Here is an 18969-nt window from a genome sequence, read left to right as displayed (position 1 = left end):
GTCTGCATATCGACAGCAGGTGGACCAACTGGCGCTCTGGTGCAGTCGGAACAATCTGGAGCTGGACATGCTCAAGACAAAGGAGATGATAGTGGATTTCAGGAGACGTCCCTCCGCTATGTCTCCCCTCACAGTCCTCAGCAGCCCTGTGTCCACCGAGGAGAACTTCAGGTTCCTGGGAACCACCATCTCTCAGGATCTGAAGTGGGAGCAGAACATCAGCTCCATCCTGAAGAAGGCCTAGCAGCGGATGTATTTCCTGCGGCTCTTGAGGAAATACGGTCTGCCTCAGGAATTGCTGCTGCAGTTCTACACTGCAGTCATTGAGTCTGTCCTGTGCACTTCCATCATTGTGTGGTTTGGAGCCGCCACCAAGCAGGATAGAACCAGACTACAGCGCACAGTGAGGACTGCCGAGCGCATCATTGGAGCCTCCCTGCCCTCTATTGTGGACCTGTACTCTTCCAGGTTGAAGAAGAGGACGGGGAACATCATAAAGGACTCCTCCCATCCTGCGCACGGACTATTTGATCTGCTTCCGTCTGGTAGGCGCTTCAGATCCCTCCAGACTAAGACTAATAGGCACTGGAGAAGTTTTTTCCCTACTGCGGTCACTTTGCTGAACAGTTAACTGTTGGCTAACTATTACTTGGATTGCACTACCTGTATGTATAATCTATATTTTCATTTATATTTATCATTATTATTGTTATGAGCAGAGAGACAACATCTGCCGGAAGTAAATTCCTTGTATGTGCATAGGTACTTGGCGATTAAAGTCTGATTCTGATTCTGATTCTGATATACTAAGAAAAACATTTGACTAACTGACACTAAATAATACTGGATGTACCTGTTCCGACTTCAAATCCGACTTAAAGATGGACTCAGGAATGGAACTGGTTCATAACCCGGGGATTGTCTGTACTTTTAAGTCATTTCTAGATTACTTATAATACCTTATACAATGTAAATGCTATGTAAATAGTCATTATACTGTATTGTTTAGGGAATAATGACAAGAAAATATAGTCTGTACATGCTCAAACAACGAGTACTGGAGAGAGAACTTCCGGGTTTTCCCGATCCACGGTCAGTTAAATCCGCGCATGCGGAATCCGCGGATAAGGAGGGCTGACTGTACAGTATACCTTCAAGACTCCTGCGTTACTAATTATTAAAATAACATAAGTATTTTCAGTGCTCCTTTGTTTTCATTCCTTTTTCAATCAGACATTATAAATGATACTAGATTTTAAGTATACAATGATAAAGACAATGTAATAGTGAATTCTGTGTTGATAATGCATTGAGGCATTCAACATGTTCAGTTGCTTTCTATTCCTAGTAAATTATGGTGTAATCTAAAGTAACAAGACTAATCATGTTGCTGTATGATTGGAACATACATTCTCAAAGAACATGCTTGAAATTAATCAAAATAGAAGTGGAAAATAATTTTTGTTATCTAACTTTTTGGTCTGTTTGCTTTAGAATACATCCAGGGGAAAGTTTGTTTGACAAGACACCATCCCACTCTGTGAAAGAGAAAAGAAGAAATTACTGCAAGTGTCAGAAGAAATATACAATGCCCCTCCATTCTGTGAACAAGTTGACGGGTGGCCATTCTCACCTATTGTCTAGTTGCAGTGCTTATGAAAATGTGGATTACACATCATTAATTCCTTATTTGGATATTACAGCAGAATACATAAACAACCCAGATCTGTCCTTGTTTAGAAAGCGTGACGTAGTCCAGTCGTCTGAGAGGACAGATGGACATATGGCCCTGCTGAAATACATTCAATCACAAGGCGCCAAAGAATTCACCACCAAAGGCAAGTCATTTACATTTACTGATCACTCAGTGGGATATTCCAGATGGCCAGACATAATGGATTTTGCTGAACCAGAGGTTATGCTGCGTAGAATAAGAAGTCAGGGTCCTTTTGAGTTCTTACCAACATTCACATTCCAGAGCCTAAGCCAAACCGATCTGGAAAGCTTCACTTACTTTTTCCCAGAAGACCATCTGTCCAGGAATCGACCTGGTGTGCAACCAACATGGCCAACTCCAAGTGGACTGACATCAGTTAAGGCCCTGGAGGTATGCCAACAAGCCCTAGGGAACTCTACCATTGGTGTAGTGTGTCATGACCTTCTCGGAAGAAGGCTTATTGAGGCTGTGGATACATGTATCTCAGACGTGCAGCTTAAAGATGATCTTGCTTGGGAGGAAGGGATGCGGCCTTTCCTTGACAATGAGTGCGAAAGAAAACTTTTGGAAAGTAGGGTTCAGTGGGCCCATGGAACAAATGATCCTCATGTTAAAGAGATTGTTAGAGCTCTCCGTTGTCCAAACTCATGCAGTAACAATGGACATTGCACAGCATGGGGTTGCCAGTGCTTTGTCAAATACAGCTCCTATGACTGCAGTATTTCCAATGGTAAGCATAAGAATATTTTTAATGATCGCAGTTTCTTGAACAAAATAATGACCTTGAAAATACACTTTTTATGCCAGATGTTGAAGCTACATAAAATCAAATTGCCTTAAAAGAACTTGCTCTTTCAATTGCCATTTTGGTGGGGAAAATATCAATGATAAGCATTAATCCTTGCCAGATCACATTGTAGTTGACAGATGTTCAAGTCCTTGTGGATCTATCTATGAAGACTGCAAGAGGATCCGAGCCAAATATGAGCTGCTAAAACTATTGAGTCTCAATGTCAGCTCTGTGGAATTGTAAAAAAAAAACCTGTTCTGTTTTAATTAATTATTTTATCATGAAATATCCACCAAGATCAGCTTATTGCTTCACTTTGATATTTTGCAAGTTCAGATCAAAGAAATCCAGGCTTGATTATACCATTTATTTGTGATGAGTATTTTTATATTAAGCTGTATATTTGTGGAGAGATGGCTGCCGTTCATCTCTGTCATTCCTCATGATTCATTCATTGGCTCTGGCATTTTGTTTGGAGGGTCAAATGTAACTCTCTGAAATCTGGTTGATCTAAACTTCGGCTGTAGTGAAAAGAAAGCTAATTGAAAAAAAATGATTATCAGACATTTGGCATCGGATCATCTAAATTACATCAAAGTTAAATTATGTGTTTGTCTTCTCAGTGCTTAAATGGATGAAATTGAGTTTCATTTAAGACCAGATACCAGACAAATATAGTAGTCAGTGAAGGTGACTTACTCATACAGACAATTAGGATTTGCTGGAAACTTTCCTCGTCTTACATTGTTACTCCCCCTCATCTAAGGGATGTTTTGTGAGACCTTTCAAAGTAAGACATGTTAACTTGTTCCCTTTGCACCTAAATTATACTTAGTCACCTGTTATGGCCTGGATTATGCTGGAAAATTAAGTGATTATCAGGAGCTTTGGGATATTCATGTATGTCAGTGTGAAAGCAAATGTTTGAATTCACCATTAGCCACCATTTAGATGAACTTATTTTCCTGCTGGTCTCTATTGTGGGGAGTTTGCACTTTTTGGCGGTGTGGAGGGGGCACAGGGGGTGCTCCTCTGCTCATTTCAGTGGAATGGAGTGGCCAGGAGGGTGAAAGGTTAGTCTTAATTTATTTGTTTTCTTCCTATCAAGTGTCTGAATGTTTTAGTTAATGTCAAGAACATCGTGACATAGAAATTAAGTCAAACAGCGCAACATTTTTAGTCATAATATAATGAAGAAATAATCATTGAATATATTGACCTTGATTGCAAAGTCTTGAATTCTCAACCCCACTTCGACATTGACCTATTTCTCTGTGGATTCCTCAATTGTTACAGCCATATCCATTGCAGACGGAGTAACAGAGTTAATATTTGAGTCAAAGAAAGTCTTTGACTTAAAACATCAATTCTGTTTTTTTTCTTTTCCTACTGATGGATATCGTCATTTTTATTTCAGAATTTTGCATTTTAAATTTTCTCTGTTCGGGTATAACTCCTCTGAAATACTTACAATGTAAGAGCATAAGAATTATGAGTAGGCATACTTTTATCCTACTCTTCCATGCATTTGGATTTTCCACTTTTATGCCACCATGGCACTACACACATTTCTCTTGATTCCCTTCATAGCCAGGACTCTATTCGCTCTTTGTTTTTGAATGAAAATCTTAATTGATTTCTGTCTTGAAAAACAGTTTTTTTAAGTTGGGCAGCCATTGTGTGAGTGGGTCAGTGTTGGAGTGGGGAGTTGAGGCTTGGCTCATCAAAGCATCAATGAGGAGTGGTGTCGACCATAGGTAGATTTTTTTTCATTATTTATTCTTTGCTTCTTTCTTATTGCACATTTAGACCAGTGGGGATGCCAAACAGTATATTGGAATGCTCCTCTTGCGGTTGTGGGAAGACAGGGAGAACAACAATGTCCTTGACCTCTACACCTGCAAGAAGTGCATCCAACTGCAGCTTCTAACAGACCATGTTAAGGAGTTCAAGATGGAACTAGTTGAACTCCAGATCATTCAGAAGGCCAAGGAGTTGATAGACAGGACATATGGGGAGGCAGTTACAACAAAGGTGCAGGACACAGGTAACTGGGTGACTGTCAGTATACCGCTTTAGATAACTTTGGGTGGGGGCGGGGCAGAAATGACCTAGTTGAGGAGGGCCACAGCAGTCAGGTCACTGGCACTGAGTCTGGCTCTGTGGCACAAAAGGGAAGAGGGGAGAAGAGGTGAAACGTGGTGATAGGGAATTTGTTGGTTAGGGGAACACAAAGGAGGTTCTGTGGACAAGAATATATTCCAGAAGTTCAAACTAGAGAGAGCGCGATACTAGATCTCTTATTAGGGAATGAGACAGGGCAGATGATGGAAGTTTGTGTGGTGGCATAAGTTGCATCAAGTGAAGATAATGACATTTGTTTCAAGGTAATTATGGAAAAGGATAGGTCTAGTCCTCAGGTTGAGATTGTAAATTAGAGAAAGGCCAATTTTGATGATAACTAAAAGGTTCTGGCAGTTGTAGATTGGGATATGTTGTTGTCTGACAAAGGTGTGCTTGTTAAGTGGAAGACCTTCAAAAGTGAAATATTGAAAATACAGTTTACATAATTCTGTCAGAATAAAAGGCAAGGATAACGAGTTAATGGAACCTTGGTTTTTGAGAGATATTGAAGCAAAAGGAAGAGGTCCCGGAGGACTGGAAAATTGCAAATGTCACTCCACTCTTCAAGAAGGGAAGTATGCAGAAGAAAGGAAAATATAGGCCAATTAGTCTGACCTCAGTGGATGGGAAGATGTTGGAGTTGATTGTTAAGGATGTGGTTTCAGGGTACTTGGAGGCACATGATAAAATAGGCTAAAGTCAGCATTGCTTCCATAAGGGAAAATCTTGCCTGACAAATCCTTCAGAGATCTTTGAGTAAATAACAAGCAAGATATAGTCTTGATAGGCCCTGGGATTGCTTCATCGGTCTCCCTGGTAACTGCTTGCCAATACAGATGCCAAAGCAGAGTGATCTTATTGCGAATCTGTTCATAGCCATGAATCATCATAATGTGCACATGAGAGCTGAATTGTTTTTATTTAAGCCTTAGTTCTGGTGAAGTTGGTTTACAAGAGGTTTCTGTCATTGGATGCCTGATCCTGCTGGAGGATTTGAGGGTTCATGTTGCATATTTCCTTGTGACATAGGAGGCAATTTGATTCACTTACACAATATGGGGCGGCACAGTAGTGTAATGGTCAGGGTATCACTAGTACAGCACCAGTGATCTGCGATTGGGGTTCAGTTCCCACTGCTGTGTGTAAACAGTTCTCCCCATGGGTCACCTCGAGGAAAGATGTGAGCATATGTAGAAAACTGGCTGATTGACAGGAGGCAAAGTGTGCGAATAAACGGAGCCTTTTTTGATTGGCTGCCGGTGACTAGTGGTGTTCCGCAGGGGTTGGTGTTGGGATTGCTTCTTTTTACATTGTACATCAATGATTTGGATGATAGAATTGATGGCTTCAAGGTCAAATTTGTGGATGATATGAAGATAGGTGGAAGGGCAGGTAGTATTGAGGAAGAAGAGAGGCTGCAGAATTTGGCCCATCGAGTCTGCTCCATCATTTCATCATGGCTGATCCAACTTTCCTCTCAGCCCCAATCTCCTGCCTTCTCCCCATATCCCTTAATGCCCTGACCAATTAAGAATCTATCAACCTCTGTCAAAATATGCATAAAGACTTGGCTTCCACCACTGCTTGTGGCAAAGAACTCCACAGGATCACCAGTCCCTGAGGAAAGAAATTCTTTCTCAACTCCTTTCTAGAAGGACACTCCTCTATTCTGAGACCGTGTCCTCCGGTCATAGACTCTCCTACTTTAGGAAACATCCTCTCCAAATCCACTCTATCAAGGCCTTTCACATTTGATAGGTTTCAATTATGTCACCTCTCATTTCTCTGAATTCTAGTGAATACAGGCTCATAGTCATCAAATGCTCTTCATAAGACAGGCCATTCAGTTTTGCAAGCCGCCTTTGAACGTTCTCCAGTTTCAGCACATTCTTTCTAAGGTTAGGGGCCCAAACCGCTCACAATACCCCAAGTGAGGCCTCAACAATACTTTATAAAGTCTCAACATTGCATCCTAAGGATATGCCGGATTAGGAGAATGGACAACAATATGGCAAGTGAAATACAAGGACAGAGAAAACTTAAAAATCTGAAGTGCAAGGGGACTTGGGAGTCCTCATGCAGGATTCCCTATAGGTTAATTTTAAGGTTGAATCAGTGGGAGAAAGGTAAATAGATAGATAGATGCAATATTATAATTCATTTTGAAAGAAATAGAATACATAAGCAAGGAACTAATGTTGAGGCTTTATAAAGCACTGCTGAAAGCCTTATTTGGAGTGTTATGAGCAGTTTTGTGCTCCATATTTAAGGAAAGATGTGCTATTGATGGAGAGGATTCAAAGAAGGTTCACAAGAATGATTCTGGGAATAAAAAGGCTGATTTTATGAGGAGGAATTGATGGCTCTGGGCCTTTACTTGTTGAAACTTAGAAGAATTTAATTGCATCCCATCAAATGTTGAAAGGCCTAGTTAGATTGTTGTGGAGATAATAGGTGAGTCTAGGACCAGAGTACACAGTCACAGAATAGAATGGAGATGAGGAGGAATTTATTTCGCCAGAGAGTAGTGAATCGGTGAAATTCATTTCACAGGTAGCTGTGGAGGCCAGGTCACTGGGTATATTTTTAAGGCAGAGGTTGGTAGTTTCTTGATTAATCAAGGTGTAAAAGACCACAGGGAGAAGGAGGAGAATGGGGTTGAGAGGAAATAATAAATCAGCCATGATGAAATGTTGGAGCAGACTCGATGGGTTAAATGGCCTAATTCTGCTCCTATATCTTACGATCGTATGGACTTAAATTTTCTAGTAATAAAAGCTAATATGTTATTTACCGTTCTAATGGGTACTGCATTTGTACATTTTATGGCTCAATTATAAGCACATCCGAGTGTCTTCAAATGTCATCTCTTCCCAACTCCACACTTTGACATGCATGATCTTTGCCAGATCCCTCCAGTCACTTACACCATCTGCATTCATTTGTCTTTACAACTTAATAGAAATTCATACAACATAGAAACAGGCCCTTTGGTCCAACCCAGGCATGCCAACCAAGCTGTCTATCTCAGCTGGCCCCATTTACCTGAGTGTGGCTCATATTCCCCCAGGACTCTCACATTTTGATTACATAGCTTTGTGTTTTCAGTGCATTTAGCAACTTTACCCCGATCCATTCATCTAAGACATCTATATAGACTGTAACCTGCTGAGGCTCCAGCTTTGATCCTTCTGGTGGATAATTTGATAGATGTTGCCAGACAGTAAAAACCCAGTGATGCTCCCAGGTAGTCAGCTTGTCATCCATCCACACCAATATATTACCTCCTTTACAATTTATTTTTTGGATCAACCTGTATGCAGCACTTTATCATATGCCATCTGTGTATTTAAGCTTACTCTCTCCATTGCAACACATACAAAATGCTGGAGGAACTCAGCAGGCTTTGCAGCATCAATGGAAATTAACAAACTGTCGATGTTGCAGGCTGAGACCCTTCTTCAAGACTGTGAAGGAAAGGGAACAATGCCAGAATAAAAAGGTGGGGGGGGGGGAGCGGCTAGCTGGAAGGTGACAGGTGAAGCCAGGTCGGAATGAAAGGTCAAGGGCTGGAGAAGAAAGAATCTGATAGGAGAGGAGAGTGGACAAAAGGAGAAAGGATACCAAGTGGAAGTAATAGGCAGGAGAGAAGTTTATGCCACATGTTCCTTCTTCAAACAATTTCAGAGTAAATTGGGACTAACTGCTATTGATAACAAGGCAGTACTCCAGGGAGCTTGACATCTTTATCTCCTGGCAAAATTGAAGACAGTGATCAATAAAGGGAAAATACTAATAATTGAAATAGTACCTCAATCAGGAATAGGGTTGTGACTGTCAGAGGTCAGCCATCATCACCCTGGGACATTGCCACAGCAGTTTTGTTTTAGATCCTACCACGTTAAACTTTTTCACCACCCTTTCGTGATAAAGTCAGAAGTGTGGATTCTTGCTGGTGACTGCATAATATTTGGGCCATCTTGGCATCAGAAAATGAAATTATCTATCCATGCATAGACCAAGACTTGTTCCAAACTCAGCAGCCAATTAAGTTATCATTTTTAATACGAGGATGCATCAGGCATTCGACAAGGTTACCAGCCACCCTTAACATTCACTCCTTTTATCATTGAATCATTATCGCTGCAGTGTATGCAGTTTACAAAATGCACTGTAATTATTCAAATATGCCAACCTGTCAGTTCCTTCCAAGACAGCAGCTTCTAGCATCCTGACTTAGATGCATTCTGTATTCTACCAGCATTGCAGGATCAAAATTGTGAAACACTTTACTCAACAAAGGGTTGTACTTTCACCAGGAGTCTGTGCAAGTTCCAGGCAGTAACTTGCAATAACAGTTAAAGAATGGCCAGTATGTTCTAGTTTTGCCAGCAATCCTTCATGCCATAAATAGACGATAAGCCACCAAACATCAAGTCTATCATACTTCTTAGTCTACCAAAGCAGTTCTTGCCCTGTTTTTGACAGTTACTATTAAATAAAGAAGCAGCTAAGCAGCCTATATTTTTTCACCTTTTTTTTGTGAAGTGGAACTTTTTAGATCACTGGGGTCCTAATTAATTGGCTTTGTTCAGGATCTCAACATGGAGATTAGGCTCTGCAAATTCCCATTGTGAGGATACCAAGGATTTATTTCAGAAGTCCAAGCTGATGATCCCAAGTCCTGTGTAATATATTTCATTAACAGATTTTTCAGCTACACGTCTTGCCATGATAAGAAATACTGAAGTGACTAGCTAAGAAGTTGACGCACAGAACTGATAATAGTTACCATTTGCCACCTTTGCTGTTTACTAGTTTGGACAGTTTTTAAGTTTTTCTTTAAGCTGAGATTTGATATAATTCTTAATTTTCCTTTTGAGCAGCTCCAGAACATTAAGCTTTGTGTAGCTATTTGTAGCTTTTCAACAATAGCAGTTGGTGTTGGTTAAGGGTCTCTTAAGAAATGTTAATGGGAGGTTCAAATATGCCAGAAATCTGTCTCCCTTCTAACTGATGCAAATTGATTCTCTCTCAGTAACATGCATTTGGGAAAACATTCCATACACTTTTGTACCTTTGAATGTTTTACATTCCAATCATTGCTACTAGGATGGAACCTATCCAACCAGTTACATCTGCCATTTCCCTCTTGCCTTCTGGCAGAGCAGGCCAAATTTCTAACACTCCCAAAGCCCTGATGATAGTGGGCTTGCATATATTTTACTTTCATCCAATTTCCCTCAAGCATGCTGTGAGGTCATCTGATTTATGAGGCAGTATTCCCATTTCTTTAATCCCATTTCCATTGAACTCCTGATCACCTTTCTTCTCCTTCCGCTACCTGTATTAAGTGATATTATTTACAGTTTTCTCCAACCTGGTATTATGCCCTGTTAAAGTTTTGTAACTCCAAGACATAACAGCAATCAATAATTGCAAGAAAGAGATGGAAGCCCAGGGGAATGGGTCATAGTTTGTTCTTTACTTCAGCGAGACGTGCATATGGCACGTGGTAGTGCGATGATGTATGCCATTTACGGGCTTTTATATATAACTCACAATATGTTACATACACAACAAAGAATACTTATCGAATGATATATTTACAAGATTAATCAAATATTACTGAAATATTAAATACACAACACTCCTCCCTGCTTAGCTATAAACTCCAGCTCAATATAGAATGCATCTCAACAACACTTATTCTATGCTCTATTAAGAGACTACTAGATAGGTATATGGTGGAATTTGAGGTAGGGGGTTATATGGGAGGCAGGGTTTGAGGGTCGGCACAACATTGTGGGCCGAAGGGCCTGTAGTGTGCTGTATTATTGTATGTTCTATGTTCTATATACATGATATATTATGTAACCACTACACAGACATCCCCAGCATAGTAAATTTTAAATTGTCCTATTCAGGCCAAAAGGATTAATTGCTTTGGAGACTTTCTTACTAGGATAATGTCCTTCCTGATGGGTGAGGCTCTGAAGCAACCTCAGGTTTTAGAGCTTGCGTGTTGATTGTAGGAGGTAATTTTGAGACTATTGGAAGTGGTTCTGACAGCTCAGGCCACCTTTATTTTCCTTTTCATGTTTTTTTTCTCTTTCACACCTTTCTCTTTCTCCTCCATGTTCCTTTTCTCTATCTCTTCTCTCCTTTTCAATTTTTTTTACTTTTTCTTCTTTCTAGGAAGTGCATTTTGATCTTGGTTTGGTGCATTTAGTTCACTGGACTATTCTCTGATTAATCCTTCTATTGCTCCCTTTACGTTCTAATCTCTCCTCTTGGTTTCCTTGTCTACAATATCATTTGATAAATCCTGTTTTCATATCTCCATTGACTCCTTTTTTTTTACCTCCCATTCATCCAGCTGGGCTTTAGTCTTTGCATCTACTTTTACAAGCAGCGTTTTGTCTCCCACTTGAAGTTCGTGTAATAATCTTAATGCATGCAGAGTAGATTCTGGTTCTTTATATGTACAAAAGCCAAATGCTTGCAACTTTCCCAAAGCTCCTTGAACTCTCCTCCAGCTTAAAACCAAGCCACATTTCACAAGTAGTGCTCGATTAACGTATCAGCTATATTGCCTACAAAATCTGTTTTAGTTTGACCACTGCTTTCATCACTTCCATGATTGCTCTAAGCAGCATGGCCTTCCTTAGTCTAATATGCTTTCCAGCCAGAGGCACAGAGGTTAGCACCAACACCTGTTTGCCCTCTGTAGGGCAACATTTCAGGTGTAGAGCACAGAGGCAGCAGTGGCATCATCCAGTACATTTCTTAATTGGCTGTCAGTTGACTTTATTACAGGGAATATGACATGCAAATATTGGATGGATTTCCAATCAAACTGTAGTTGACTCAGCCAATGCTAGCCTTATGTTTCTACCACATTAAAACCCAATTTGGCTTATTGATTGTTGTATTTCACTGTTATGAATATCATTCCTACGAGAGTTATCTTTTCTCCAGTACAAGTTCTTAGCTAGATATCTGCAGGCTTCAGTTTAGCATCTTTAAAATACCCTTCAAGCTCATTTCGTGGAATGACTGAAACAGGCGAGCCAGTGTCGATTCTAGTGTAAGCCATATTGCTTGTCTATTGTTAGTTTTCATATTGTAATTCTCAAGGGTACCCAGTCTCGTTTCATTCTCATCACCAGATTTTTTTCATCAATAGCATGCAGATTAGTGCTCTTTCTGAAATTTCAACTTGACTTTTTGAAATTTCAACTGCTTCTCTTCCCTGTGCAGTCCCTGTGAAGATTCCACAAAATAAGCAATCTGCCAATGTATCAGTAAGCCCATTACTGAAGTAACAATGCTCCGACAATCTCTTCAGACTGCCCTTCATTTTAGTTCCACTCATGAAACCTAAAGCATTCTGCAATCAACAACGGTGTCAGTTCTAAATATTCCTGCATTACTTTCACAATATCAGCAAAGCTCATTTAGGCTGGTTTTGTTGGAGCAATTAAATTTCTAAGCAAAATGAATAAATACATGTACTCAACAAAATTGGCACTCACTCTTGTTGGCTATTTTATTTGCTTCAAAATACTGTTCAATTATTTCATATGCTCTTATTATGATTATTATCACTTGGTACTCAAGATTTATGAGCCCATAAATTCTACTGCTTTCTGGCTTTTTTTAAAACTTGATTGTATTTTCCTTTGTGAAGAATACTCCAAAAAAAATGTGATGTTCTCTTCTTAACTGGACCGTTTTTCACTGCACTTTTTTAACATCTTGCTGTGCTTCAATAGATCAGGTTTGGTTTAAAAATACCTCATTGCCATTGTTATGTTTTGTAACTCCAAAACATAAACAACTAATTACAAGAAAACTATGGAAGCCCAAGGGAATGGGTCTTAGTTTGTTCTTTACTATAGTGAGATGCGCACATATTACGTGGTGGTGTGATGACGTATGCTATTTACGTACTTTTACCTATAATCTACACTGCATTATGTAAGCAACAAAGGATGCTTAATCAAGCAATATACTTAAAATATCACTGAAATAATACAACATGCCCTTTCTTTACATTTGTCATCATTGCACATCCCCTCAAAAGCTTTTGAACCAACGTGCAGTCTACCACTCATCTCTAAATCGCATACTTTCTCCAAAATTCTTGAATGTTTTGTTTCCTGTAGGACTCTGGGCTTGAGCTCGGTTTACTTTTAGAACTTCATACCTTTTTTCTTGGATGAGTTCAAGATGAGCTTTTTAACAGTGAGAGATTGGAAGTGAATGCATTCACACTATCAGTTTCTTAATTAGATGTCTGAGTTAAGAATATCTATAATGCATTGAGGAATTGTTGATGACTGATCAGTAAGCTTATTCATGGGGTCTTCTGAGATTGGTTGTACTGTGGCAGAGTTTCTTCCAATTCATGCTGAGATAATCTAGTAAACAAGATATTGGCAAGAGATTTTTTTTCAGCTCAGCAAATAACTGGAATTTACCAAAATATGTTTAAATTCAATAGGTTGCATCAAAGTAGTTCCATGTTGTCTGATTTCTTCATGTTTGCTGTGAGCTCATCTTATTCATGAGGCAGTGCCCCTGTTTCTTTAACCCTATTTCCATTGAACCCTTGATCATCCATCTTCTGTTCTGGCACTTATATTCCTTGAGATTCTTAATACCCTCCATCCTTTGATGTGTCCAATGTGATTTTGTAGGGACAGTGTGTATTTGACAGATCACATTATACTTACAATGATCTAATTTTTTGAGTTTGAAAATGTTAAAGGATGGTGATGAGTTTTCATGTGTCAGACATCCCTTTGACCAAAACAAATGCAAAGCCAATTACTTTAGTAGCAGATACTGTCACGGTGAGAATTTTACAATAAACAGTAATCCATCATACTCGTTGCAGGTCATAAACTCCGGAGAAGCATGATGTGGACAAGTTTTATTCATCACAATGAGTGTTTAAGTAGTTTTTAGGGAACCCAGAAAGCAAATCATAAATATTTATATTGAATGTTCTAATAAAATTAAATATGCTTAAAAGGAACATTTCAATCCTTAAATATTTATTTCTAGCTTGCAAAGAAATTTGGCCCATGATCAGTGTACAAGGAAATCAAACAGAAATTAAAATTGGCTGAGGTGGAAAGTTTGTGGCTCATCCCATTAAATTCCATCAAGCAAGTTCAGTTGAAGTCACTCCCTTATGGGATATAATGTCAGTTTCTAAATATGGTGTCATACAGCACAGACTTTGGCTCATTATGTCCACGCCAATCATCAAGTACCTATCTGTATGAATCACATTTATGTCTTCATGATTCTGGTACTCGTCCAGATACTTAAATGTTTTGAGAGTGCTTGTTTCCTCCAGCTATTTGGGCCATTCCTTCCAAATTCCAGCCATCCTCTAGATGAAAATGTTCTTCCTCAAACTCTCTCAACATTTTACCTCCTTTCTGTAAAGATTAGTATCTAGATTTAGGTAGTTGTGTCACAGGGAATGTTCTCTTCATCCACCCTTTCTACACCTCTTAGAATTTTGTACATGCTGTCAGCCACCCCTTAGCCTCCTCTTCCTTAAGAGAATCAACTCCAACCTATTCAAAGATCAAAGTAAATTTTATTATTGAAGTACATGTATGTCACTATATACAGCCCTGAGTTTAATTTTCTGTGGGCATACTCTGTAAATCTATAGAATTATAACAATAACAGAAACAATGAAAGACCGCCCAACTAGGGTGTTCAACCAGAGTGCAGAAGACAACAAGCTGTGCAAATACAAAAAGAAATAATAATAATATTCAAAATAATAAATAAGCAATAAATATTGAGAACATGAGATGAAGAGTCGTTGAAAGTGAGTCCATTGGTTGTGGGAATATTTCAATGCTGGGGCAAGTGAAGTTATCCCCTCTGGGTGAAGAGCCTGATGGTTGAGGAGAGGCAACTGTTCCTGAACCTTCTGGTGTGGGTCCTGAGGCTCCTGTAGTGAGAAGAGAGCATGGCCTGAGTGGTGGGATCCCTGATGTTGGATGCTGCATTCCTGCGACAGTGTTTCCGTAAATAATTATCTCTCATTGAATCCCCTCAGTGCCTCTGCATTGTAATCAATTCCTTCTTATTGTATTAACTGTACCTAACCATTTGATAACTTCTCTTATATCCTGTGCAAAGGCTAATAAAGACAGTTGTTCCATATGTTTCTTCTCTACTTTTAAGTGTGATGTTAACTCATTGAGGACACTACCTACCTTGCAAACTGCCTTTTCTAAAAGCTCTCTTCAGGAAAGCACTATAGAGCTATTGAAACATAAACTTTACACCATTTTAAAAGTTTCTCCTGCCAGGCAGATAATCTGATCAACCACTGTAGTTAGCCCCACATCCTCTATTACTTCAGGCACCGAAATGCACTGTCAAGACTTCAAACTATTTGTTATAATGTTGTTTACATTGCAAATACATGTTGGTATTTATGCACATTTTATTCAATATCCATGCTTTAACTCCATATAATTCTTTATTCTTTATAATTATCGAATGTTTTTGCTTTTCTTGCATGTCTTGCCAACCCACCAAAGCAAATTCCTCATACATGTAAACGCATATGGCAGATATCCTTCTTCTGCTATCCCTGGACTTCTGCAGCAAATTCCCTCTGTTCACCAATATTTCTTAAGGCCCTATTATTCATTGTGTTTTATGTAATGTGCATAACAAACAATATATGAAGAATTAGGCAATTCAGACGTAATACGCTTAACAAAAATATATTTGGTAGCCATGATTGACCTTCTAAAATTCTTTGCTATTTCCAAGTGAAAATATGACTGGCAGTTGATTCATTGCATTTGTCCAATACAATGCACCTACCTGGACATATATCCGTAATAGGGTTAAATGAGGTATCAGCAATGAGTTACGTACACTGGTTCCTCTTCCCGTGTAGACCTGTACTGAAATTGGAAAATATTGATCCTAATATTTTGAAGTATATTTGTTTCAAGGGCAAATATACGTAGAATGAAACATTGTGTAATTTACTATGATTGTATGTAATTTTTCAATGCCAAGAAAATAAAACCACAAATTCTGCTGAAAAGGTTGAATGAGATCAGTAAGCATTAATTATAGTTCTTGTAGTGAGGAGAGGAATGAAGTGAAAATGCTGAATGACTGGTATTTCCCCCGTCGTTATTCATTTATAATCTCTCAGCAATTTCTAGGTACAGTAGTCTTGAGTGGATAATGAAACAAAATGTGACAGACTGTAAATCCTTAGCATTATACACCCATGACTTTGCCTTCACAGAGGCTGCTTGAACTGCTGTGTTTTTGATAGTTTACAGTAGTTTAATCTAGCTCCAAAATCCTCCAAGGTTGGGTACGTGTTTCCCTTTCTCTCTGCCATTCTGTTCTTTCAGCTTGTCCATTCACCAGAGACCTGGTTTGAATATTAAGACCTGGTTGAATATTAAACGTGATCAGTTTCTATGTTTGTGTACTGCAAACTGTCCTTTACCCACGTAGCTAGCAAATCCAGCTGCTGTTAACCACTTTTCCTGTAGGCATCGCTACAGTACGTTATGAGAATGTTTAGATCAGGAACTTGTCTGCTGTCCTCACATGAACTGCCAGGTCCTTCTCTTGGCAATTGCATCTGGTTTACACTGGCGTAATTAACATTGAAACCGGGTAATGTCTCCAGGCTGACCACCATTGTTTATAAGTGTATCATTAAATGTTTTTGATTATGAAATGGCAAATGTTTGCCCCCTATGCAGAATAAGTTATTTTTAGGGAAATGAAAACCAAAGTCCTCCGTTAGGTAAGCAGCACCTATGGGGAGAGAAATAGAGTGTATGCTCTATTAATTAGTGATCTTTCATCAGAACTAAGAAGATAGGGATGAAAGTGTGTGTGTGGTGCAGAGGACCAGGAGAATGTGTGTGTCAGGGTGGAAACTGAGAGGAAATGGACAACACAGTTTGATCTATCCTGAGAAAGGATCATGAGGGCTTGTTCATGGGAGCTAATCTGTCTGGAGAAGGTGAAACTAAAGGGAGTGTACGGGAGCAAATAGTGTCAAGTAATACTGAAGCAGTGAGGTTGTTAAATATCTGAAATAAATGGGCATTTTGGATTTGAAGGTAGGTCAAGCAGCACAAAATCAAATTACATCAGAAGTGGCCCGGGATTGAAAAGCAAACCAAAAATCTGCTGCTTCCAGAGTTTTGAAACCAAAACATAGACACGAGAGATTCTGCAAATGGAGATTCTGGAAATCTTAAGCAACATTCACAAAATGCTGGAAGATCTCAGCAAGTCATACAGCACCTCAGGAGGGGAATAAATAATTGACGATTTGGCCCGAAACTCTTCATCAGGACTGGAAAGAAAGGGGGAAAATCTGGAATGAGGTGGGGCAGCAGAAAGAGTATGAGCTGACAGGTGATAGGGAAGGTGGGTGTATGGGGGAAGGGAGTATGAAGTAAAAAGCTGTAAAGGGATAGGTGGAAGATGTAAAGGGCTGAAGAAGGAGGAATCTAATATGAGAGTATGGTGGACCATGTACAAAAAAGTACAGTCATCAGGCCACAATCACAGCAGCTTATCCTGCCCCTCTCCCCACAAACACGACCTACCAATCTTTGTTCTCCCAAGAGAACCGCCTAGTTCTGACACAAACTGGAAGGGCTTGTTATCTGAAATTGCTGAGTTCAATATTGCTTCTTGAGGGTTATTTCATGCTCATATGAAAGTTATGTTGCTATTCCTCAAATACACATTGCTTTTGATGGGACTTGTGTAAATGACCATATGTGTTGAGATCATAGTGGGAGTAGAATGGGCATAAAAGCAACAGGCAGGATTACTCTTATGGGTGGAATGGAAGTTTTTTGTGAAGCTGGTGTCTAATGTACATTTAGTTTCTCAAATATATCTCCCACAATGGGAAGGTGCTGTGAGATATTAGTCACTAATCCATTCCCTGAGATGGAGATATACAGTAGGTTGAGAAATGGATGGGAAGTTTCAAGGATGGACAATGTAAAATGAGAGCACGATGGTCTCATGGCCTTCATATTGTCACAGACATTCCTTTTGTTTCTCCCATTGTTCTCCTTTCTCTGCAACTTAAAACCTGTTTTCCAATTTTCTGTTGAAAGGCCATCAACCTGAAATGCAACTATTTCTTTCTCTACAGACCTGCTGAGATTTTCAGATTTACTTAATTTAGAATGTTAGCTTTTCAAAGCTTGCACTGGACATGGAGTATATGAACAATTTGATAGGATTGGATGAGTACCAGAGAAGGGAGGAGAAAATATTCAGCCATGTCAGAATTATTGCTGGACCAGCAATTGAAAGGTTCCAGAATCCAAATTTAACCCAGCTGTTTTCCTTTCCTCCTTCTCTTCCTGAAGATGTAACCTGCATAGCGGTTATTAGAACTAAGGTTAGATTTTAAAAGATCACAATGTAAACCAGTGTGGTGATAAAAAATAAAGTCAGTTTATTTAGTTGATGTAACAGGTACATTAAGATCGAGTGTAACGTCAGTCAAAATGTTTGACTGTTGTTCTGTATGCCTTCCACAACCTCTCTAAGCTGAATTTTTCAGTATTCTTAAAGGTCGTCTACAATTCTGTGGAGAAATATCTTCATCCATTTATTGTTGCATTTCAACTGTGTGCAATCATTTATTTTGGATCTTTTTGAGTGTGGAGCAGAAGGCAACTAAAGCCTCAATTTATGCTTGTCGATTCAACAATCTGCATTTAATTCCCCATGCTTTCAGCACCTGCAAAATTTGCTATTTAATTTTTATTGTGGAATTTCCATGCTGAATGAAACCCACCTTGGAAACATTTCTTGTGACTGTCTGTCCAGATCTTCCAGACACCCTTCGTCACACCAGTTTGCCGTCCCTTATGAGCTAACCTTCTGTGTATTTGGGCTTCTCTCTAATCAGCTCTTTGCATGGGTTTTCTTGCAAACTTGTGTTCCCTTTCTCTCCACCATGTATTTAATTACTTCCTGACAGGGAACAGAAATATGCACCATGGGGAATTGTGATCTTGTTAACTGTTTCTTTCCCAAGGCTGGAATATTATTTAAAGATCTCTTATCTTGTTCATGGCTCCATATTTTAGGTCTGTGTATTGTAAGAACCGGATTAGTTGAAACTTTTTAACCCCATCATTGCATTGTCTTTAATTTTACAGTGCTTTGTGGCCTGAATATTTGGATAAGAAACCTATTACTTTACAACCAAATACATTATATATGTTGCTGCATTGATCACAAGTGATACATTGCTTTCTTTACA

General features: G+C 39.2%; 1 protein-coding gene across 1 annotated transcript in view; it reads left to right on the top strand.

Annotated features, from left to right (window-relative positions):
- Positions 1–18969, top strand: part of LOC140714540 (von Willebrand factor D and EGF domain-containing protein) — a 308836-nt gene that overhangs the window by 126940 nt on the left and 162927 nt on the right. Inside the window, exon 12 of the mRNA XM_073025817.1 lies at positions 1495–2447. Coding sequence (XP_072881918.1) covers positions 1495–2447 — 953 coding nt within the window. The remainder of the gene's footprint in view (positions 1–1494; positions 2448–18969) is intronic.

The sequence above is a fragment of the Hemitrygon akajei genome, chromosome 2, assembly GCF_048418815.1.
Source record: "Hemitrygon akajei chromosome 2, sHemAka1.3, whole genome shotgun sequence".
NCBI classification, from domain to species: Eukaryota; Metazoa; Chordata; class Chondrichthyes; order Myliobatiformes; family Dasyatidae; genus Hemitrygon; species Hemitrygon akajei.
This window is presented reverse-complemented; position numbering and strand designations above follow the sequence as displayed.